The sequence below is a fragment of the Colletotrichum jinshuiense genome, chromosome 5, assembly GCF_051148585.1.
Source record: "Colletotrichum jinshuiense chromosome 5, complete sequence".
In the NCBI taxonomy this organism is placed as follows: domain Eukaryota; kingdom Fungi; phylum Ascomycota; class Sordariomycetes; order Glomerellales; family Glomerellaceae; genus Colletotrichum; species Colletotrichum jinshuiense.
This window is the reverse complement of record NC_139312.1, coordinates 3,010,543-3,034,072: the sequence shown is the minus strand read 5'-3', so window position 1 is coordinate 3,034,072 and position 23,530 is coordinate 3,010,543. Positions and strand designations below refer to the sequence as shown.

Sequence of the window (23,530 nt, the reverse complement as noted above, 5' to 3'; positions counted from 1 at the left end):
TGGTCCACCGGGACCAGGTCCAGGGCAAGTACACTGGGGTCTACAGTGGAGGTAAGAAGCCTCAGTTGCGAATGCAGTACTTTGGGGATACGTATCGTTTACCTCGCTTGGGTCTAGCGCGCGGCGAGGTAAGGTGGAAGATGGAAGGTACGTCCCCTTTCTCAGCTCGAACGAGACGAGCGGTGCCTTGAGCTGGACGGGATTCGTCCACGAACGGGATGGGCGGAAGGGCTTCGCGAGATTACCAAGACACCACACGAAGCGCCAAAATAAAATAAAACAGAGAATTAAGGAAATGAGACAAGACAGGAGGAGTGAACCAGGTGCACCAGCGACGAAATGCTGGAGAGTCTTCACGGCCGACAAGTCGGTGTGATGATGTCCGCCCGACTCGGACGACTTAACCGCCGTCGTTTGGCTACGGCTTCTTTTGGAGCTGCTTTAGCTTGCTGTCACTCGGAGGTCGACGTCTTCAGGGACGCAACGACAGAGGGGAGAGAGCTACCCGTCTCTTTGGATACCCTAGCGCCAAGTATCACACACGTGTAGAGGACGCTATCTTGGTAGCGTCTCGCAAGGGCGAAGCTTGAGGAACAACGGGCTTGCCAAGCCATCATACCATCAAACTGCTGGCAAGTTCCGCCGCTGGATGGCGTGGGCGGTCGGAGGGATGCAAATGACGAGGCATTAGGGAGAGGAGGCGATATACGTATGTAGATAGCCACAGGCAGCACAGGGCTTTTTCGGTGTCACGACTGCTATTTGCGGTTACGTTACGTCCTTTCCGCCTCGCAGGGCATTGGAGCGAGATGGGCATCTTGGCTTGTCATCGTTCGTCTCAGCCCTTTAGGCAAAGTGAGTTGGTTGATGAAGATGATGTGAAGACAGGAAAGGATTGAGATACACAAAACGTTGCCGGGTAGCCGGCCCACAGGTGACTTGGACGAGGGAGAGCCCCCCCATCCTGCGCAGTTGCACTGATTCCCCGCGAGATCGACAAATCGCCCAGAGAAAGGAAGAAAGAAAACAAGAGAGAAAAGTGGACGAAGAAATGCTTGGAGCCGTCGAAAGCAAGCTAAGCAGCGTGTTGACGTGCGGATTTGGGAGGAAGTCAAGCAAAGACGAGGCGCAAGTGCAGCACAAGTCTCTTCCAAGTCTCGCCTGTCACCCGCAACGATCAGCGATCAGCGGAGCCAAGAAGTCAATTCGCCCAAACGCTCACCTCTGACAGGGCCCCCCCTCGTCCCTTCCACGTCCCTTGTGCTTCTTTGGAAGTCCCGACCGGTAAGGTCGAGCGGTCCACGAGCAGTCTAGGCCCTGGCTATGCCATTCGCAGCATCTGCGGCCTTGGGCCACGGGCAAATGGCGGACAATGCTCTCGCCCTGACCCCCCCCCCCCCCTAAGCAGCCGAGTACATGGCAGCAACACGAGGGAGGCTGTTGGTGGGTTCCGCTCTTTTTCTTTTTCTGCCCTCTCTCTGCAAGGGAAGACCTCCTGAGCCGCCTCCCCAGTCTGGGTAGCTTGTTGCTCAGTCATCAATCGTCCCTCAATTCCCATCCATCCACGGATGCAGCCAAGGACCAAGGCATTGTCTTTCCTTTCCTTTCCTTTCCTTCACCCGCATCCTGCAGTACGCACCCCAAGAGACAAACCCCTCCCCCCAAAGCGCAGCGATCTCAATTCGGCGGGTAATCGGGGTTTCCTTCGCCACACACACACACACGAGTCCAACCTGCTGTGCTTGTTCAAGCCTCTTCCGGTCTGTGACCATTTGCCATCGGTCCCTATCGTCCCCCCTCCCCCCCCCCCCCCCCGAAACCTCCAATCCTCTCACCCACCCAAGAAATTCCATCCTCTAATCTCTCCCGCTCCTGCCCCCTGCCCATCCTCGTCCAGCCCCCCCTGGTTCGCTCACCCATTGTCACAGAGCGAATTATTCCACTCCCAATTGCTTCCCCAGGAACCCCCCGCGACATGTCAGAAATGCCCCGGAGATGAGGCTACAATGTGGAAAAGACGCTGCCATGGACGCGGCGGATGAAAGCGGCCCTCGTGGCTGATTGGGCTGACAGGACTGTCTAACCCGAAATCATCGCAACCGCTTGCCCATTGCTTTTGGCCCCTTTGGATGCATCAGCTTGACTGCGCCTGACCTGCCACCGTCCACCGTGGCATGCTTCGCCCGCGCCCGTCGCCCTTCCACACGAGACTCTTTCACAGCTTGCCGCCGCTGTCGTGGACCATTCTGTGAGCTTGGTCGTCGCATTGTCCGCCAGCTGGCACCTGCCTTACCGGACAGCAACAGCAAGTGTCGTGTTCCGCTGCAAGGACATGGTCCGAAAGCAGAGCAGAGCAGCATCGAGATCTCGCATCTTACTCCTCCCAACCCACCACGCGCTGTCCCGCTGTTTACTCCACCGACCGTGCCTCGCTGCACCAATTTTTTATATCCAGGTAGCCCCGTTCTGTCCCCGGCCCAACTCGTCGCCATTCTCGCCGAGCCGCGGCCCTCTCCTTATTCGCCCTCTCCGCACTCGGCCCCCGTCCTTGGCACTTCTCTCCTCTCACCCGCCTCATCCGCGTTTCACGGCGTCGAAAAAAATCTCGGCGGTGAGGGGGGCCAAACATAATTTAGCACTTGAATCATCTACCGGGGACCCGTCGTTAAACGTTGAAACAATTCACATTGAAGAGTACAAAAAAAATTCGTGTCGTCAAGTCATTACAAAGTCATAATGCCCCCGTCCTTGCCGTCGGCCAACCAGGCCTTTCCCGGCCTGTTCCAGGCTGTTTCCTGCCTGCCTTTCCCTTCCGACCTGCCAAGTCCCGTACAAAGGATCCACAGCGCCGTCATGTTTCCGGTTTACATAACAGATATACAGAGTCGATAGGGCATATTCATGATCTCGTAAACATAAGCGGTACCAGTGCCGACTGGCTCGACATGGACCTGTCGTCCGGCAACACGCTTACAAAGCTCTTTCCAAAGAGCCCTTCCCTCAGCCGCATTTGGAGGCCGCAGCTGTCCTTCGCCGCAATGGGCGCCGGTGTGCCCTTGCGCGTAAACTCCTTTGAAAGCTTCATCAATACGGCCGCCTTGGCCTTGCGGAGCGCGCTAACCCGCATCGCAGCATCCTCAGCCAGCATGCGGTGCGCCTCCTCCTGCTCGATGTTCCGCTGCACCGAGGAGATGCCCTCTTCCGGACCCGAGAACCGGCCGGCGTTGGGGTCGTACACGGCCGGCTGGAGGAGGACGGGGTGCGGCGACGTGTCTTGGATGGGCGACGTGATGATGGGCACAGGGGTTGACGGGCGGAAGACGTCGTCCTCCTCCGGCACGGTGGGTTGTTGTCTGTGGTGCTTTTGTTTGCGGTGGCGGCCGTGGCTCGGGCTTCTCTGGTGCCGCGCTGAGCTCTCCTTTCCTTTTCCGTCGTCATCCTTCCGATGCTTCCTGCGTCGGTGGACACGCTTCTTCTTCAGTACAGTGCTAAAAGACGAGCTGGCCTCCTTGGCGGCCGCGAGATCTGAAGCCAGGTCCTCGTCCAAGCCTTCGTATGGGTCAAAGTCATCGTCAACGTATAGTTCGCTGCCGAGGTCAAAGTCGAGTAGTTCTCGGGTGGCCGCCGCCGCCGCCGATGGCGAGGGCAGATCATCGTGAGACGGCTCCGAGTGCAGGCTGCCGGCCTCCGAGTTGCTTCTTGAGTGCTGGGACCAGATGTCGCTGCTGGCGGTCTCCATCAGCGGCGCGAGCGCCTCGTCCCAGTCGCCACCGTTGATGAGCACAACGTTGTCAAAGTCGAACTCCTTGACCGTCTTCTGGTGCGCGTTGACGAGGTCGGACAACTGAACCGCCGTCATGGTCGCGTTGCGCACCTGCATGTACCGCAGGCGCGGGAAGTGCATCGGCTTCCGGGCCGGGGCCGGCGGCAGCGGCGACATGGGCGACGTTACCTCGTTGAACAGCTTCTTGCTGTGCCTTGGCGGCGCGAACAACGGGTCCGCTGAGAGGGCGATGGGGCAAGGCCCCTTGGGGCCCAGCCAGGTGAAGTGGAACTTTTCCAGAGTGCCTGAGAACTGGCGGATGTAGTCGTCGATGATCTTGAGGTGGTCGAGCCCCGGGGACGGACCGTAAAAGTCCCACGCCTCGACGGAGATGTTGAGCTTGCGGATCTGCTTCCACCTGCGGCCGGCGGAGGGCACCGCGCCGAAGCCGGGGACGTGGCGGAGGTAGTTGAAGGACGAGGGGTGCATCCCCGAGAGGGAGAGCTTTTCGAGCTTCTCCAGGGGGGCGCGCTCGACGGCGATGCGCAGGCTCATGAGGGCGTAGTCGACGACATCCCTGCGGTACCGCTCCTGGGGGCCCTGGCCAGGGCAGCGGATGGTCAAGTGGCGGATGTTGCTGAAATACCTCATGGCATTGATGAAGCTAGGGACGTTGGTAGCGGCGTGGAAGAGGGGAGGGTACTGCTGGGTCAGGATCTCGCCCAGCTCCGTGTTGGCATACTTTGGCCTGGCGAGCACCGAGGCCATGCTCGTGTGCGGCGTGTACAGGAAGCAGATCTCGCGGCCCGTGCTCGGGTGGATGAGCGGAGGTAGAAAGGTTGCGTCGGTGTGGGCGAAGTGGAAGTGGAGGTGCTCAATGTGGTGTCCCACGCGGGCGAGTGCCTGGATCCGGGACTGCTTTGTAAAGGTGTTTGCGGTGAAGGTAACGCGGACGCGCTTGAAGAGCGGCTTCGTGGCGATGTTGCAGCAGGCGGAGCTGGCGAGGCGGAGGGCGGCGAGGTCGCGCTTGGGGAGGAGGTCGAGGACCTTTGTGCCTAGGCTGGAGTGTTCCTTCTGCCAGAGGCAGTAGAACGGGGTTTGTTGCGCTGCCATATCTTTCTCATGTCGTTGCGGGACGCAGTGCTTTGGGTGTTGTTCCTGCTGTTGGCTAGAGCCGGAAGAGTTTCAAATGTGAAAGAGACAGTTGAGACTTTTGAGATCAAAGATGATGGATGGTAATGATGCTGACGCTGGATGCTGATGCAGTTCCTGGGATTGAGGAAGCTAAAATAAGATTTCTTATGAAACAGTCCCCGTCGATGAAGCGAATGGGGGTAACCACTCTTTGTTCAACTAGATCACAGTATAGGACTGACAAGGGAGGTTTGCCAGTCAAATCTCGTACAGTTGTCTTCGCCTTGGATAACAGGACGAATTGGGAAAGAAAAGGCAGGTCTTGAAAACCAGGCCAAACGGAGGGGGAGGAAGGGAGAGCTGAGGCGGCAGATATACTCTTCCACTTACAAGACGGCCCAGGTACTGATTTCCAACTCGAACCCACACGCAAGGCTCAAATTCTTCCTCTCTCGTCTGCCGGTGTGTGTCTTGCGCGCGAGCAGACGAGGACCGACAGACTAGCCAACCCCCTTGCCCGCATCGTCCCGCCGCCCCTCAATGGGAACGACTGGCGGGTGAGTCACCTCTGTCGAGACCTGCATATGCAAGACTAAGCCCACGGGTATGGGGACTCTGAGAAACCTTGCGCCGGTGGGCGGCGTCCACGACACGCCAAAAAAACGGGGGAACAGGGCCGCGGGACTGGATGGGGGACGTCGGCCACACGAGCATCGCACGCCCATACACGTCGAGCCCACGCCCCCGATGCGTCCAGAGGTTGTCCAGAAAGGGCGAGTTGGCGACGTGTTGGGGGGATGTGACTGGTCCGTCGCGAGAGGGAGACAGAGAAGAAGTTCAAGGTCAAGGTCCGTGGTTCAGATGCAGCTTCTAGCTCTGCAGCATGCAGCTCCCCGCCGCCAAGGACTTTGTTTCAAGTCATCCCAGTGGCCGAGGGCTTCTCGACCATGAGACCGTTCTTTTGTTCCCCTTCCCGCTTTCTGCAGGTTCTGCAGGTTCTATCTGCCCTGGCCCTGCCCTGGCCACGAGTCTCCCTCCCTCTTCCTTGCCTCTGCGTCCCCGGTTCCCAGTCCCGGCCCCCGTCGTCCGAGCCAGCCCGGCAAGCATCGAGGGCAGGTGGCTTTTGGCTTTTTTTTTTGGGGGGGGGGAAGGGGATCTGCAGACAAGCTTGTGAGAGAAGCGCTATCGATAAGAGCCTTTTCTCAACCTTTTAGGACTTCCCCACCACCCCAGTGCCACACCTCACGTCAATCCTCGATCAACACGCGGGGGTCATTGGACGGAAACCCCAGTGGCTGGTCACACCCATGAATAGCCCTCCCTCCCATTCGCCAGAGACGCGAAATCTACGCGACAAGGGCCTTGGATGTCGACGGGAGCGCGTCTACGCTTGACGTCCAGTCGATACGCGGTCCAGATAAATAGCTAAGCGCTGCCACACACGAACGGAGTCACCTACTATGTACGATATCCACAGCCTTTTGGACAGGGAACGGGGGTTGGTGGTGATCGTCATCATGGCGGACCCGAGCCTTGTTGTTTTTAGCCTGGCCCGGCAGTGGCCTGGTCTGGCTGAGGTAAACGGGCCAAAGCCAAACCGTCATGAAAGACTTGACGAAACACCAATACTGAAGGGTGACCTCCGCTGTAGTTTCGGTGATTGTCTTGAACTTCACGTTTCCAGAATTTCCCTTTCGTACCTTTTCCCCTCCCCGTCCCTTGTACAAGCCAAGTCCCGCGCATGCAAAACACTTGGGCGACGACTCGAGCTTCGGCACTTCCAATGGCGTCGTGGGAAGCAGCGGTCATCATGGCTGATTTATGATGGAGGTGGTGTTGCACCATCCTGCCAAGCGTTTGACTTGCACAGTTCTCTGTATCTTTTTTGCCGCTCCCCTGTCGCGTCCAACACACACACACCACTCTTCTTTTTTTGCTTTCTCCCGCAAACACTGGGCTACGACGTGCGGGAAACTAGGGCTGTGGCCAGAACCCCCCTCGCGTATCCTACCTTGCCTTAGCGAAACAGTCTCGAGAGAGGTAGAGAGGGTGGGACAAAATAGTCGTGGCTGTGTGGCCTCTTCCCCCCGTCATTCCACGTCCCGTACATGCGCGCGACGTACGTGGACGTGTATGGCAAAGTTGGCAAAAAGGCATAGGCAGTCAAGGGTGTTGACTTGCCGCGCAGTAGTGTCCTCTCGTCCTCGGTTCATCAAGGGTGGTGACTCTTCTTTTGTTTCCAACGTGTATTTTGTCCCATCCTCAGGCATGATCCACATGCGTTGCATTCTGCATTTACTGGATTGTGTTATGCTGCTCCTCCCATTGACCAGTAAGGTCAGTCGCGCAACCCGGCGACGGCGAATCAGAGTCGCCAACCCACAGCGGAAACTGCAGGACTCTCTCTTCTTTTTTCTTTGCGCTGGGAAACCCCCGAACGAACCATGCTTGCCCGTTTGGTCCATCCATGCCATGCCATGCAAGACCGCCGGCACCAGCAGCACCAGCCAGCACCACTAAACCCCACACACACGCATGGCGCATTCAACATCAACCGGCGCATCCATCCTTCCCTCTCGTCCAGCCAATGCATGAAGTCCCAGGTTGGAATGTAAGCCAGCCCGCAACTCCAGTCCTCCACCACTTTCATGCAGTGTCGGTCCCCAGTCCCACTACGTAGAGGCAGTGTATTATGAATGGTTCGGTTCGTTGAAACTCGCACACACACACACACACACACATACATACGCACACACAACCACTGCCTTGCCTAGACTCCAACATCCACCACCGAGCAAAACGGGGCTGACAAGTCCGCGAGTCCACACCGTACACCTGGCGCCTCGCCTCGCAACACAACGCAACGCAACGCAACTCAGAAAGTCCAGTCGTCCAGTCCCGGTCTTCGGAACCGACTACCTTATTCCCCCAATCCTGCGTTGATGGTCTGAGGCGGGCAAGTGGTCCGTCCCTCTTAAGCCCCCTCCTTCGTCTGCATCTCTCAGACTTTTTGGGTCAAGTCATGTCCCGCATATATCATCATCCCATCACCTCCTCTGCCATCCGAGGTCAATCCAGACACAGCAAGTCCAAGCTCTGCCCCGGTCGCCAAACCGCCTCAACAACCGTCGTCTGTTCCTTCCCTTCCGCAACTCCCATGCATCGCATCGCATCGTATTGCACACACCGTCCGAGTTTCGCAGGATAAACGACTTCCCCGAGCGCAACCCCCACAGACAGGAAGTCCACCACGGACATACACTTACACACACACTCACACAAAGCACCAGCGCAACCCATGTTGATCGTCGCGCGTGTCCACCTCACAACTGCAGCTCCAAAGCCCCATGTCACCTCCATTCATCCTGTCAAGGGGAAGACAGACTGAATGCCCCTGGACCTGACAACTGGACACTAGACACTGGACACTTTGCAAACTTTCGAATAAGAAGATGAAAAAGGAAAAAAAGAAAAAACACCCCTTGACCAGAACCCATGCCTACATACATCATCAGACAGGAATGTCGGTAAAGGGGCCCATGGGAGCCACGTCGACGTCGTCTATCCCCCGGCAACGGTTAACGGTCAACGGCCACAAGCGGGTAACCTCAACCACTTGAACACACTTGAACTCCCCGGTCGGTCCGCAAAGTCTCAGAGACCCAGAGACAAGGTAAGAAAACGCAGAGTCCACAACCCACGTTTTTTCGTCTTCCTTCCAGACCCCCCGGTCTCAACTCCCAGGGAAACCCGAACCCACCGCGAACCACAAGCTCTCCCGCAAGCCTTTTTTCCATCTAAAAATCTATTACCCCTTGTCGCAACCCATCTTTTCGACATGGGTCGCAAAACCACTAACAAAAACGCACATCTACACACACACACCGACAATCGACAAAACCCTCGTCCATCCACAATATCCCATCCTAAACCATGGGAAGAAAGGGAAAAAGTATGGGAGACGACCAAAAACCCGACGACGTGGCCGTAACCCCTGGGTAAGTCTGTGACTAACACCATCCTAACCGCCTCTCAAATATATACCATTCCCTACACGCACCCCCTAGCCGTAAATCCCGGTGATTTGAACCCCCTTGGCTCGAATTACTAGTGTTGAAAAATTGAAATAAAGCCGGGGGGCTTTGTCAACGTTGGGCTCTCACCGTCTATGATTCAATATACTCGGTAGAGAGCGCCAGCCGGGGGGCGTTTGATGTCGTGGCAATGAGTCAAACTTGGAAGCTGAAGCTTAACCATGCCAGTTTCGCAGACGGTGTGAAATCCCAGAGAGTCTGGACAAGAGTCCTGGTCACGAAGCTGAGAATTCCATTTGGACATAAGACGTCATATTGCTACAAGGGGGGCGGGCTCGTAAGGTAGTAGTAGAAAGAAGAAAAAGGTGGCTGGCCCATTAATTTGTGTGCGAAATGCTGGGGTATCAAAACTACCACAAGAGCCAGACTCTCTCCTTTCGTCCCCGTCTGCTCTGCTCTGGTCATGGTCTGATCCACAAAGATGGTTTGTGTGTGGTCCACGTCGCCTTGCGCGTGCGCAGCGATTGGCCGACGCAGCCATCTCCAAATGCCATTCTTAAGCTAACCTCGCGCGCGCAAGTCGTCCATGTCGTTCACCCAACCGAAGAGGCAAGGCTGTCAGCGCGCGTCCTCGCGCCCTGTCTCCGCTTCCGATTTCGCACAATTCTGTCTAGCTCGTACAGTCGTCGCACATGCTGCCTCTCGCCTCCGTACATCGCATATGCTCCCATGACTTCTCAATGCCATCCCACCCGCGCTCGCGCGACGGACACACCGCACACCTCGACGTCGCCGCCGTCGCGCGTCAACCAATCGTTTCGATCCTTCATCCCTGCTTCCCACCGCGTCTGGCTTTACCCCTGCGACGTCCTGCCGAGCCTCCACCGTTGTGCTGCTGCTGCTGGTGCGCGGGTCCCCCATGTGAGTTGCCGGGCTGATTCCTGGATCTGGACTTCTTCGGCGGATTCGGTCCCCGTCCGTTGGGTGGCGGGGGCGCGTTGTGGAAGCCGTGCTGCTGTGACTGCGGCGGTGGGGGCTTGGGAGGCAAACCGCCCCGACCAGTGCCGTTGCTCGGAGGAGGCGGGCGTGACTGGTTGTTGTAGCTTCTCGACATTCGCGAGTACGAGCCGCCTGCCGGGCCAGGAGGGGGAGGTCCAGGGGGGAGAGGAGGCTGCGCTGACCACCCATTCCGTTGCTGCCCACGACCGTGCTGCTGATACTGCGGCGGCGGCGGCGGCGGCGGTGGCCCAAAGTTGCCCGTGTTGATCTGGAGGTTGGTCGACAACTGGATGTTTCCAACTGGAGCGCGTGGCTTCAACTTTTGCCCGATGAACTCGCCCTCTTCCGATCCGTCGCTATCGGGGTAGAAGATGTGGTTTCGCTTAGCTGCAGAGCCCTTGATCTGAAGGTTGAACCTAGGGTTCTGAGGCTGACTGGCGAAATCGCTGATCGGGTTGTCGTTAGAGTTCGGGTCGATGTAGAGATCCCTGTTCTTGAGAGCCCAGGTCTTGCTGAAAGGCTTGCCACCGCGAAGAGCACAGTCGGACGAGTAGTGACCTTCGGCGCCGCAGGAGCCGCAGAAGGCGGGGATTTCCTTGACCTTCTTGATCAGGTTCCTCTGAAGCTTGTATGACCGCCAGAGTGCTTCGCAGTCGGTCTCCAGATGGTCCTGGGAGCCACATGTGGCACACTCCATGCCCTCTTCGTCCAGGTGGACAAGCTTTTCGGTGCATTGTCCTTTGCCGTGGCCCAGTTGGCGGCACTTGGTGCATCTCTCGCGCGTAGGGCAGTTCCAGGAGAAGTGGTTGCCATGTTCGCAGAACTTGCAGGCTGTCTTGGGACAAGATGATGAGTTGTGTCCGACAGATGCGCAGTAGACACAGATCTCAGCAGAGCCTGCCGGTCCTGGGAAATACTTCTGCTGCTGCGCCAAATCCTCCTCCTCAGTCATGACGGCCGGACCAGGTTCCGCCTGCTCCGCTTCCATCTCGCCGGCCGTATCCTCGTCCTGAAGCTGCTCCAGCTGGCCAGACTGGTTCGATGCCCCAGACGTAGAGTGAACTCCAGAAGGAGGTGCCACTTCTTGGACGTCGTCGTCGGTCTCGTTGTCCTTATCGTCAATGACCATAGGCGTCTCCTCTGAGCCCGGCAGAAAGCTATCGTCCTTCAAAATCGTCGCCAGGTTCAAGGCAATGTCGTTTTTCGTTTCGGACTTCCGAATCTCGGCGGTAGCAGATGCAGACTGCTTCTTCTTGGACCAATGCGCCCGTGTCGCAATATAGTCTTGAAGTGCAGCCACAACTATGTCCGCTGTGAGCAGGTCCTTCTGTTCAATGTTGCGGCTGACGAAAGACTGGCACCAGCTCTTGAACTTGGACTTCCAGACGTTCTTGCCCGAGTTGTTACCCTTGGGCTGCAGAATGGTCTTCTTGTTGGGCTGTAAGAAAGACAGGCCAGGGGCATAAACGAAGGGTTTTTTGTGGTCTTCTTGAGACTTCTGTTTTTCCAAGACAGGAGCCTCGGCCCGCTGCTGCTGCTGTTGCTCCTTCCGCGTGAGTTTACCCCCCTTCTGGGCAGGTTCGGAAGGTGAGGTTGTCGGAGCACTTGCGGAAGCAGACGCAGGTTCTTGTGCCTTGGCCGGCGCCGGCGGTGCAGCTGTCGCCTTTGGCGCACCCAGCGATGTCCGAATAACGGATGTTATCCCTTGGTTCCATCCAACCTGGGCAGGTCCTTTTGCCGCCGCGGACATTGAGCGGGTAGTCCGCTTGCTACCCGCATCAGAATCACCGCCCGAAGGCGAATCCCTTGAGCGGGTCCGCGATCCATGGCTTCCATCGCTCTGCTCGCCGACCATCTCTTCGGATTCGGATTCGGAGGGTTGAACCTCTCCGTCCTCCTCTAGCTCGCCCTCCTCGGCGCTGTCTGAGGACTTTGTCCCGTCATGTTCGGTTTGCTGGTCTCTCTTCGCCCTCTTGGCCTCGGGTTCAGATAATGAGGCCTGATGAGATAGCGATGCAACGTTGGGCTCCGCGTCTCCTTGCTCAACGTCCTCCAATGTGCGTTTCTTCGACGGCTGCTGCGTGTCTTCCCCCTTGACAGGCACCGGCACAGCCTCTCTATGCTCTGATCCCTCCATGATGCGGCAGTGGAGAACAGCTCAGGGGCCGCGATGGGCTGTGGGGATGAAAGACGCGATATGCCAGTTGTTTTGCTTCCTGGGATGGTAGCAATGCCAACTTCAACTTTCTTTGTAGGGTCTCCGCGAGGCCCTCAAAAGACTAAGTAGCTCACCGAGACGTGGAAAATGCCCTTTTTTTCTCGCTTCTTAGGCTGTTCGACTTGGATATCTGAGATCTCAAGACTAAGTTCCTGTGATGGTGAATGTCATGAACACAGACCTTTTGTCACGAGAAAATAGTGCTCGGGCGCGCCTCGAATGCCTGGCCAACGCAGAATAGTCTGCAGGATGAGAAACTTGCCAAGCACAGCTAACGCCTCTTGCAAAAGATGGAGTTCGTCAATCTCTCGAGCTCAATGTCGTCGGCCTCACCCACAAGGCTTCGTTTCTTCCTCCATCAAAAAATTGTATGCAGGTATCCAGTTTTGCCCCAGACGTCACAGAACAGCGCCGTCAACCGAAGAATAGCCGGAGTCGCCAATGCGGACCTTGGCTGGGTGCTACGGTTGTGTCTGCCGGGCTTGCCCACACTGCCGGGTTCGATTTTTCAGAGGTGCGGGCCTTCTGACAGTGCGAATCTCGGTTAGGGGCGACTCATGCCCTGGAACATCACTAATTACAGGGCCACCGGAGGCGGTGTCGCTGCCGCCGCAGGAGAAGAAGAAGAAGCGAGAGTGAATGCTTCTAGAACTGGTATCTCGGGCCTATCGATTTCGATCTAATTACAAACTGCCTACGCGCAACCCGCAGGTTAAGATGGCCAAAATCAAAGGACCCCGGATGGTCGGAGATGAGGCTAGATCTTCGCGCCCTGAACCAAGCACTGAGCGGCAGGCGAGTACCCAATTCAGCGCCTTGGTTAAGGGAAAACGGGAAAGACATGCGACAAGCCGGACGGGCACACCACGGCCCGACAACAAGGCTCTGTCTGCAAGATAGCCATTGCGTGTTGCGTCTCACGATGTTGCTGTGCAAGACATGCCACGGATTTGCTTGAGTGTAGGAGCTGCTGAGGCTATAGTCTCCCAAAGAGGAGGGGGGGACCGATCTACTCCTCAACCAAGGCACGGCTGCTTGATAACGGCAGACCACAACGGGGTTCGGTACAAATGTGGACAGAAACCTTGACATTTCGTCAGTGATGCGGTTCTCCATGCGGTGAGATGTGCCGGAAGTCCAGGAATCCAGGTCCCATCTCTGATCCATCTGTCCACCCGCGCTTCCCACGCAACGCAACGAACCACTGCAGTCAATAAGTTATGACACAGCCCGCCTAGTGGAGAATGAGAGCGACGAATTTAGCTCAGATAGCACCTACTTTCGTCAAATAAGGAGGGGGAAAGGGTGGGAAGCGAGCAACACCGTATGTCTTGGTGGGCAGCCCACGGAGTACGATGCCTTGCGCAGTATCGGGATTGGGGTGCGCCATGTAATTTGGTGTGCCATTCCTCCCACGATCGTGTTTTTCCAATGTCTCGTCCGCGTGACATGACCAGACAAAAAGGACCCCCCAGCTGGTGATGCGATGCATGACATGACATGGGGAGAGGAGAAGGTCGTTCTGCTTCTCTGCTGTCCTGGTTTGGCTCAGGACAGCCTTAGCATCTGCTCAGCGTTGCGCCGTTGATGGCATGTTCATGCCGCGTATTGAAGGTGCTGCAGAATACGGATAGCGTCCAACGGCTGTGGCTGGATGCGTGCAACTGTGCGACCTGATGTGGCCGACCGAGTCTGCTCTGTCCCATCCTCACCAATTGCCACGGCTTTTCTGTCGCTGGGTGGCGGAAATAGGGGCATCTTCCCAGCAGAGTCCGCCAGGGGAACCCCTCCCTTCCCCCAGCTCGCTAGCAAATGCAACTGCGAACCTACGCCGCAGGCCGCTCCATCCTCCGGTGCTGCAGCACGATTGGCTCAGACGAGACGCAGGGTAGCTTACAGTACGGATATCTGTGCGGCGGGACAGTGGCATGTTGGGGTCTGTCCATCTGGCTGTGCCCTTCCCGTGGGACGCGCATCTCGCCCGTGCTGGCCGAGGCCGCTGGTCGTCCTGCGTGCCGTGTGTGTGCCTGCCTGCTGGGCGGGGTGCGTGCTGCCGGTTTCCTTGGGAGATCTGTATGCAATCATGACGGATGCCCTTCGTTTCTTCTTCTGATGGTGGAGCGATGTTGTCAAAATCGAAGACATATCGCCGGCGCCGGGTGTACGAACCGGCTGGGCGTCGCACGTGTGAACGCTTTCCTGGGTGGGAAGATAAGGTATGGCACCTCAGGCAATACCTACCTAGCACCATGCTGCGAATGTTTATCCGCAGCCCAGGTGCTCCGGAGGGTAGGGTGTCGTGTGCATCAATACTCCGTCCACGTCCACTGCTACCATAGGAGAGCACCTTCCTTCCGAGCATGCCTGTCCGTACCATGCAGAGTAGTGTAGCTAGTATACCTACGTAAAGTACATGGCACACCTGCCCTTGCCTTGTCCTGCTTCCCGATCGCTGCTGTCCTCAATCCCACGTCTCCCGTCCCGGCTTCCTGTCTCGCCCACCCGTTCTCTGTCTGTCCTCTCGGGCCTTTGCCAGTGCCTGTACTGTATCCCATCCCAGTGCGCCAGTCCGCCTCCCCCCTTCCCCCCTTCGTGTCCCTCCGTCCCCGCTGAAATTGTGGTGGTCCCCTGAACGACCCTGACTGGGGGCTCCACACCCGCTCTTCGTGTCGGCTGGCACTGGCTGGGAAGGTGGAGCGCCGGTTGCTGTCTCCAGCTGCCGGCTCGGGTCCCAATCTTGTCTTGTCGTGTCTTGGCTGGGGGGAGTGGGGTGTTCACTGTGCCTGTGCCTGTGCCTCGTCTGCGACCCACTCTTTTCTGTCCGTTCTGCTTCTGCTGGTTCTGCTCTGCCCTGCTATGAATATCTAATGGAAATGTCCCGTGTTTCCCTTCATCCCATTGCCAAGTAGCACTATTACGAACAAACGCCCATCCCCAACATTCACACCCAAATCGCTCTCTTCGACCGTCCCGACGACAACCATTTTCTTTCCCTTTCGCTTCCATCCTTTCAACCACATTCTGTGCCAGCATCCAACTATTCCTCGCCCGGCACCACCCCCAATTGCTCGCTTCCCCGTGACATCATCAAGGGGCCGCCAGCAGACACATATCCATCACATCGCCGACCCCCAGCGTCACCTGGACGAAGACGACGATCCCGAAAAGCCCGCCGCTGCTTTCCCCTCTTCCATTCCATCCACAAAACCTGTCCCCAACACCCCCTCAACACCGCCAAACTGTCTTCCCCAATCCTCCTCTCTCGCACCGTCTCTTACGACGCGGCCACCAATCCTCCGCGAAGTGGCAGCGGGTCGTACAGAGCCATGGCGGATACCGGTGCCCGCAGAAGGAGATCTAGCAGCATCCTCCAGGTCCATTACGAGCCCCAAGAGACACTCGAGCAGATAAATGACCAGGCCGTCGTGCCAAACCTGAACGCGAACTGGGTCAATGCCAAAGGTAAGCCCCGCGCAAAGCTTCCTTTGGAGACCTTTTTTCTCCTCCCGCCTCCTCCCTCCTCCTAACCATACTCCTACCCCCTTGGCCACGTGCCAGCTCACTATATCGACGGCGAAGACAACGTAAGCTGACAGTCACCATCTCCAGGCGCCTGGACAATCCACTTCGTCCTTATCCTCTGCCTCAAGATATTCTACGATGTCATGCCCGGCGTGTCGCAGGAGACGTCGTGGACCCTGACAAATATCTCGTACATGTTTGGATCCTACATTATGTTCCATTATGTCCGCGGCGTGCCATTCGAGTTCAATGGCGGCGCCTTTGATAACCTGAACATGTGGGAGCAAATCGACGACGGGGCGCAATACACGCCGGCCAAGAAGTTCTTGCTCAGCGTGCCAATCGTTCTGTTTCTTCTGAGCACCCACTACACCCACTACGACCTAGCGTACTTCATTATCAACTTCATGGCTGTGCTAGGAGTTGTCATCCCTAAGCTGCCTTTTGTACTTCTCCCCCCTGTCATTACCTCAAGGTGTTGGAAGCTGACATGAGATGCAGAGCCACCGGATGCGATTCGGCCTTTTCTCCGGCGATACCGACTACTGAACTGAACTGAACTGCATGGTAAGATGGCGTTAGGGACTGGATTGTGTATTTGTCAAGTGGAGAATAAGATTGGAGTCGAATGGAGTCGAAAGAAGGCATACATAGCGAGCATGGTCTGACACGGAACACAAGGTTTAAGCGTTACAGGTTACGCAGATTCAGGGGGGCTTGGGAGCAACAGACACGAGGCATCTCGACTGCGTCGAGAGATTCATCCAGGTGTCAGAATCGCCACTTTTCCGTTTTCGAGTCATAACGGGACAGCTCACAGAAGCCAAAAAAAAAAGCCTTGAGGGTGTCGAACACCATGACCGAAAGTACCCTGGCCCTGCAGGAAGCATTTCATCGGAATCAAGAAGCGAGTGATGGATGACCAATTCGGGCGGAAGAGGACCAAAAGGAGATCCTGCTACGATATCTATCCGAGCGTTGTTTATCAATTCACAAGCACAAATTTAAAGACCCGCCTGCTCTCTTGTCCATTCCAGTAAGCATGGACTGGACATGGAATTCCGCGTGAAAAGCCTTGGCAGCTGAGACTGAGTCTGGGATGGCCAAGGACGATACGATGGCTATAGGAAAAGGTCAACAAAAGCAACATGGCCTTCGCATCAGAATGGCATAACCACGCACTCCGAAGAGGTTCCCTTGTTTTGAAAACCTTGACCTGCAGCCATCGAACTTCGAAAAGCCCCAAACGCCCAAATGGCCGAAGAAGCAAGAGATTCCGCATAAGCTTTGATGCCCCCGCAACCCTTTGGGGCCTCAGAGGCGTCCATTATGGCTCAGAGCGAGCCAGTGTGTGCGCAAGTTCCCGAAGAGTACGATGCTCGACAGGTCATCAGGGGATGTAAACCATCCAGGAGGCAGACAGCCGGTCCATCGAGGCCACAGGGTTCTCTGGTCCCCCAACCTCATAGTTATAAGTACAAGAGATGGCGATGAGGTACCCCAGAGAGATCTCCTTTCCCCTCCTCATCCCATTTCACCAGTCGCTCGCTCACTGTAACCGTGTAAGGAAGGCGGGAACCTTTCGTTCTATCACTTCTCAGTCAATCGTTAAACACTTTCTCTCACTCCACTCCCCATATCGTTTTCCAGCCCCCTTTCATCATGAAGGTCGCCATTGCCGTCTTAGCGGTCCTCGCCGGACTCGCCCAGGCCGAACCCCAGGTCGTCGTGACCCCTGTCGTTCCCCTGCCTCCGGCCGCCACCCCGGTTCCGGCCGCCCGCCCCGACGACTGGAAACCGCCCAAGCACGACTGGCCCGCTCCCCCCGCGGACCGGGCCGTCACCACTGTCGTCACCACGTCCCTCTCCAAGGTGATCATCCCCTGGCCCAGGCCCACGACCACTTGGTCCAAGAGGATCGTCACGGTCACCAAGCCTTGCACGACTTCTACCACCAAGAAGCCTCGGCCTATCCCGTGCACCACATCGACGAAGAAGACGACCACCCCATGCACGACCCCCAAGAAGACGACGACCACACCCTGCGCCACGTCTACCAAGAAGTCCACAACTCCTTGCAAGACATCTACCATCAAGAAGACCACGACTCCCTGCAAGACTTCAACATCCACCAAGAAGACTACCACTCCTTGCAAGACCTCGACTTCCGTCAAGAAGACTACCACCCCGTGCAAGACCTCTACATCTACAAAGAAGACTACAACACCCTGTCCCACTAGCACCTCTTCTCGCAGAATCATCACTTCGACCAGGCGCCCCAACACCACCAACCCCTGCACCACCCTGACGAAGGTGGTCACCACCCGTAAGCCGGTGACGACCACCCCCTCCGTCCGCAAGACCTCCACTATTGCTGCTGTTGTCTCGTCCCAGCGTGCCATCCCTCCGTCGCCAAAGCCGGCGGTCGTCTCTTCCCAGCGAGCTGCCCCCGTCGCCGCCGTCTCCTCGCAGAAGGCCGTTGCCCCTCCTCCCTCGGGCACGCCGTGTGCCACCGTCACCAGAAACCGGTACCACAACACCACCGTCACTGCGGTCCGTCCCAACACGACCCCGGCGCAGCTTCCCGCGCAACAACCCGCCCAGCAACCCGCTCAGCCCGCTCAACCTCCTTCTCAACCTCCTGCTCAGCCCCCCGTGCAGCCCCCGGCGCAACCTCCTTCAAAGTCTCCTGCTCAACCGCCTGTCCAGCCGCCCCAGACCACCCCAGGAAAGCCCGCTACCGTTGTCACCGCGGCCGGCAACAACCTGAAGGCATCCTTTACCCTCGCAGGCGTGCTCCTTGTCGCCACTGCTTTTCTCTGAGTGGCTTCATGGGAATCACATCGGAATAAGGTCGGGCGATGGCCTGTCCTGAACACGGGCAAAAGGGCAGAGGGCAAGTGTTGCCAAGGACGAGATTGTTCACTGAAATGACGAGCGTCCTACTGCTTTATATCTCGTACGATGACAGGACCGGATCGGCTTGGCTGCTTACGACGACGGTGTCTCCAGATTAAAATGAGGGAACTCATTAAAAGTGCTTGTTTGCCGGGAATCCTCCCCCCGTCATGTGGGAATGGCCTCGGATGAATTGGGGTGGCTTAATTTGTTCAAGAGAGTAGATTCTCGAGAGCCCGCTTCCCTTTTCTTCTCGTCGCTGGGGCTTTCAGTGTTTTGGGTTTCTGTAGTCACTAGACTTATGTCGTTTTAATACAAACACTTGAGATTTTCCTCTTTGCAGCAAAGTCATTGTTATAAGTACCATCCGGAAATTCTTTTCTCGGCACAAGAACTGAAGGAGGAAAACACGAAAAATAAAAATAAAACCTCACTCGTGTATTTTTACCTATCCTGGCTTTCAATCTCCCGGCAACGATTGGAAGTGAGGGCACTGAAGGCCTTCCCGTTCCTCGGCTCAAGCCTCTCGCAATTGCCCCTCATTTCCCGAAACAGGCAAGATAGCGTCCAAGAGTTCCAACTCCCGCGAAACAGCCGCCGACCACATGTCCGTCTCAAGTCCAGTGTCCGAACTTTAGGTTGAGCGTGTAGCCAATTCGTTTAACTGTAGTGGCTCAACAACGGCAACGACAACGGCAACGACGACGGTGACGTGAGATCGACTTCCCGCGTTCTACGCCGAGGAATTGCACAGGCTTGATGGGTTGAAGAATGCGTGCTTTGTCACATGGTTGTCAGATCAGATCACACATCCTCTAGCTCAGGTTGGTTAAATGCACCTCTTTTGTGGGAGATTAGTATTGGCCGGGAAGAGAACTTGTATGTGAGACTGGGGCGGCCATAATCGCCGAGCCGAGTGCCCTTCTTCAACTGGGCTCGGCCGAAGGTCCCAAGTGTCTGGTCAGTTTCCCACTTATGTCTGATGGCACAAGAGACAGTATCACAATGGAGACCTTCCATTGGGGGTTTTGCGGAAAGGTGGGTGATTGCGCAACTGGGCGCTGGCGGGGTGGGAAACAGTGGGCGACACTACCCGGCACCCAGCTCCGAGCGGGGGGGACTGTGGCGGGGATCAACACCTATGGGGGAGGGATGGAGGGGTAGAGGGGTCGGTCGTTTTGGTCGGGGCTTTTGGCAATGTCTATCCATGTTTCGCCAGTTTGCGAAGTTGCAAGCTGAGGCACGTCACGGAATTCAGTTCCTGGACCTGCGACTATAAATAACGACTCACGACTTTAGGTGTTGCTTCTTTTGACACTTGCCATAAATTCATTCACCCGGGGTCCTTCCTTCCTCTTTTACCTTTCCAAGCCCGCAATAGCACCTTCCCAGCCCTCTCAACGGATATTGCAGTAGAATATCCAGACCTTTCAACTACCGAAATCCAGATCCGGAGCTGAGCCCACCTCGCCTACTTCAAATAGCCCAACCTCCAACCAACCCTCAACCATCTATTCTCAACTCCCTCTTCACCTCTCTCAACTCATTACAACCCTAGTCGAACAAGCACACGCTGCAACAAATACACTCGCCAAGATGAAATCCTCCGTCTCGGTCCTATACCCTAACGAGTCCGTCTCGCGCAGCGTGACGACCTACTCGGAGTCTCATTCCACGGACCTCCCGGCGCACATCGTCGCCTACCATGACCACATCGACACCACGGAGCCCGAGACCTCGATGCTGATGATCAGCAACTTCCAGGCGCAGAATCACATCTGGCTTGCCAAGCTCATCGGAGCCAAGAGAAGTAAGTTTTTGTTTTATTTTTATTTTTATTTTCTGAGTTGGCGCTTGCCCATGAACCTCCTACATTTCTTAGTGAGGGAATCGATCTCGGCTAACATAACATCAAGTCCTCGAAATTGGTGTTTACGTCGGTTACTCTGGCATGGTCTGGTCCCACGCCGTCGGCCCCGACGGCACCGTCACCGGCCTTGAGTTCAGCGCAGAGTACGCGAAGCGGGCTGAGGAAGCCTGGGCCGCCAATGGCATCAAGAACGCGTCCGTCGTCGTCGGCGATGCCCTTGAGACGTACGTCACATCCCCGTCCCAGCCCCAAAGGCCCACTCTTTAGTTCTCCCTTTGAACAAACCAAATAAACATCACGGCCGAAGCCCTGTCTTCAGTCCAGCTTATAACTGACCTCCGTACAGCCTTCCCCAGCTGAACCCCGACGAGCCCTACGACCTCATCTTCATCGATGCCCAAAAGTCGGGCTACCCGGCCTACCTCTCCACCATCCTCTCGGCCTCTCAGACTTCCAGCGGCAGCCGCCTTCTCCGCCCCGGCGGCCTCATCGTCGCCGACAACGTCCTCCGCCGGGGTATCGTGGCAGATGACTCGGACTCCAACCCCTGGGTCGTACTCGAAAAGGCTCAGCGTGCGGCCTACTGGCGCTCTGAAGATGTCGACAAGCTGCGTGAGTTCAACTCCGCAGTCAAGAGCGAGCCGAGGCTTGACTCGTGGCTCATGCCGCTGTATGACGGCGTTCACCTTGCGCGGTTGATTGATTAAGCGGACGGGGGGCGGTTGAATGGATGATTAATATAACCCGTCACCATCATGCCTTACCTAAGAATTTTAATCATGAAGTTTGATAGGTGAACGGGGATGGATTATGAGAACCGACATAAGGGGAGGGAAGGGCAAGAGGCGCCACATCGAGATGAGCCTCATACGAGTATTCGAGATGGGTCCTTTTTCTTCTAGACTTTATAATGAGATCACAAGCAATGAGACCACGGGCTTTGCATAAGAGACAATTATGTCGATGACGTTCCAAGTATTTTGGCGCAGTCCCAGTCGTGTCGCCAGCATAAAAAGTAGTCGAAGCCAATCTTTCAAAGAGTCAAGACCCAGCCGAGGAGACATACGTCCAGGCTGACCCAACACGCCGGGTGCCCCCCCCGCCCCCGCAGAAAAAAGGGTTTCCAAGTCCACCGGATTCAAATCCTTTGACTCCAGATACTCTCCCGATTCTTCAGTCTCCTTCGATCAAAGCCGCATGAAACCCCCGTTCTGGCTCGCGGCTCAGAAAACAAAGACCCTGAATCCCGAGTAGAGCCAGGGGATGGAGATGGGGACGCCCCGAAGCGCTACTTTCTGATTGACTCCAACTCAACAGAATGTGAAACTACTCAGAAGGCATCTGGTTCATGAAGAGGAAGAAGAAGAGAAAGAAGAGAGAAAGAAGAAGAACAGCAACAACAACAACATCATCATCAGCATCTGGGGACAAGTTCCGAGGGGAAAGCCTTATTGCTCATGGTCAGGAAACAAGAGGTCCGGCGCCAGGCAGTAAACCCCAACAATATGGCCTCCCAACATACTCTTTTCTTTCTTTCTTTCTTTCTTCGTACACATGTTCCTATGCCCGCCGACCTTTTGTTTCCGTTCAACGAGAAGAGACTCCTTGTCTCTGAACAATGGCGATGGTACTCCCCAACCAGCATAAAAGAGCATGGGTCATCTTGTCGCCCCCCAGACAAAGGGACATATCTCAGTGTCGTTAAACAAACCTTTTGCGAAATGGAGGAGGATATATGCCCGTCACAGCGCAGAAGACCCGAGAAAAGCCCTGCTGCTCCTCCGATCCATAGACACAGTAACCATCTTGAATCCCCGAGAAATGGAAGACGAGAGATATGGGGGTGGCTGCTCCGAATTTCAAATAAGAGTACAAGATATGCAACTGACAGGCGCTGGCCGAACGTCAGCGGGCTAGCATCGTCCATTACGTTCATCGCTTTTGCCTCCATCCCCGCCCCTTTCGTCCGGCCACTAGCCCGCCGACGCCCATGTGCCTGGCAGAAAACGTCTACTACACCGACTGCGGCTGCTGGGAAGGACACCACGTCCGCTGGGAGTGCCCAAAGGCGGCCCTCGCCGGGGCCGGTTGCCCGGACGTCTCGTGCTCCGGCGTGCTCCGCAGGCACGGCAGATGCCTCGCCTGCAGACGGCGCGAGCACCAGCAGAAGACGCTGTCCACGCCCCAATGCGCCCCCCTCGCCGGCGACGGGGATCTGTACAGGGTCAGTCTGCTCGGCGAGATGCTACGTCGGGTTATTATCAGATCGGAGGAAGCCACCTGGTCCAGTGGGACGGATTCCGGCCGTGATGTGGCCGGGGCGGACGCCGCTGGCGGTGTCTCGAACTCACCCCCGCAATTTGATGCTGTATTCAGGACTGAGAGCACCGCATGGCATCATGAGTGAGATCCGAACTCATTGTGCGGGATCCCGACAAGGGATTCCGGGCGATGGAGGCTCCTCCCGGATCGGCGACCCGCCGGACAGGTGGAGATTCGGCCGGGGGTTAATGCCGTCATGCGGATCTGGCGGCTGGACGACGCTATGGCAATCTGGAAGCCGCTCGCTCGACACTATTCCATCAGCCACGGCCTCGAGCAGTGCCTCATAACCAATGTGTGGTAATTACGAGGCAGACAGACGACGGGGTGGGTAAACAAAACCCTGTGGTAGGCTTCCCAAAAGGGGTGCATCGGTAATAGAACATTGCAGGATGCATCCTCCCGAGATTAACAAACGCAAGAAGAAGAAAGAAAAAAACAATAACAAAAGAACACTCGGGACAAGCACCAGTGGCACGTCGCGCAATGATCGCCATGCTTTCCAAAAAGCAGGACGCCTGCCCGCTGCACCCATCGGGCATACCCTCAACTGTGGCGGCGGCAATTCCACCGCCACCAGTACACAACAGCGGACCGAGGATCCATTGTTTCAGGAAGCTGATATTCGGGAGCCAAAACCAACGACACGCCCGCCGCACAGTTTGTCTGCAGGGTCGCGGGCACCGATGCCTAGCGCGATGCAAACGCAGTGGCTACCTGGCTGCGTCCTGTTCGCCCCCCATCCCCCTCCCCCTTCGAAACGGTGGCTG

General features: G+C 56.6%; 5 protein-coding genes across 5 annotated transcripts; 4 read left to right on the top strand and 1 right to left on the bottom strand.

Moving 5' to 3' along the window:
• Nucleotides 1-2,899: 2,899 nt before the first annotated feature.
• On the bottom strand, nt 2,900-4,876 carry EsH8_V_000747 (uncharacterized protein; the record flags this gene model as incomplete). Its single annotated transcript, XM_083273263.1, has 1 exon — nt 2,900-4,876. The coding sequence occupies one exon, from the start codon at nt 4,874-4,876 to the stop codon at nt 2,900-2,902; it is 1,977 nt and encodes a 658-aa protein (XP_083125978.1).
• A 10,598-nt stretch (nt 4,877-15,474) lies between these two features.
• Nucleotides 15,475-16,219, top strand: EsH8_V_000746 (ORMDL family-domain-containing protein; the record flags this gene model as incomplete). The annotated part of the gene is made up of 3 exons (XM_083273262.1): nt 15,475-15,610; nt 15,758-16,116; nt 16,172-16,219. 3 exons carry the CDS (start codon nt 15,475-15,477, stop codon nt 16,217-16,219), a joined length of 543 nt encoding a protein of 180 aa, XP_083125977.1.
• A 1,113-nt stretch (nt 16,220-17,332) lies between these two features.
• On the top strand, nt 17,333-18,493 carry EsH8_V_000745 (uncharacterized protein; the record flags this gene model as incomplete). Its single annotated transcript, XM_083273261.1, has 1 exon — nt 17,333-18,493. One exon carries the CDS (start codon nt 17,333-17,335, stop codon nt 18,491-18,493), a length of 1,161 nt encoding a protein of 386 aa, XP_083125976.1.
• Nucleotides 18,494-20,164: 1,671 nt separating this feature from the next.
• EsH8_V_000744 (S-adenosyl-L-methionine-dependent methyltransferase) lies at nt 20,165-21,145 on the top strand (the record flags this gene model as incomplete). The annotated part of the gene is made up of 3 exons (XM_083273260.1): nt 20,165-20,378; nt 20,485-20,662; nt 20,785-21,145. 3 exons carry the CDS (start codon nt 20,165-20,167, stop codon nt 21,143-21,145), a joined length of 753 nt encoding a protein of 250 aa, XP_083125975.1.
• A 1,283-nt stretch (nt 21,146-22,428) lies between these two features.
• EsH8_V_000743 (uncharacterized protein) lies at nt 22,429-22,845 on the top strand (the record flags this gene model as incomplete). Its single annotated transcript, XM_083273259.1, has 1 exon — nt 22,429-22,845. One exon carries the CDS (start codon nt 22,429-22,431, stop codon nt 22,843-22,845), a length of 417 nt encoding a protein of 138 aa, XP_083125974.1.
• Nucleotides 22,846-23,530: the final 685 nt, after the last annotated feature.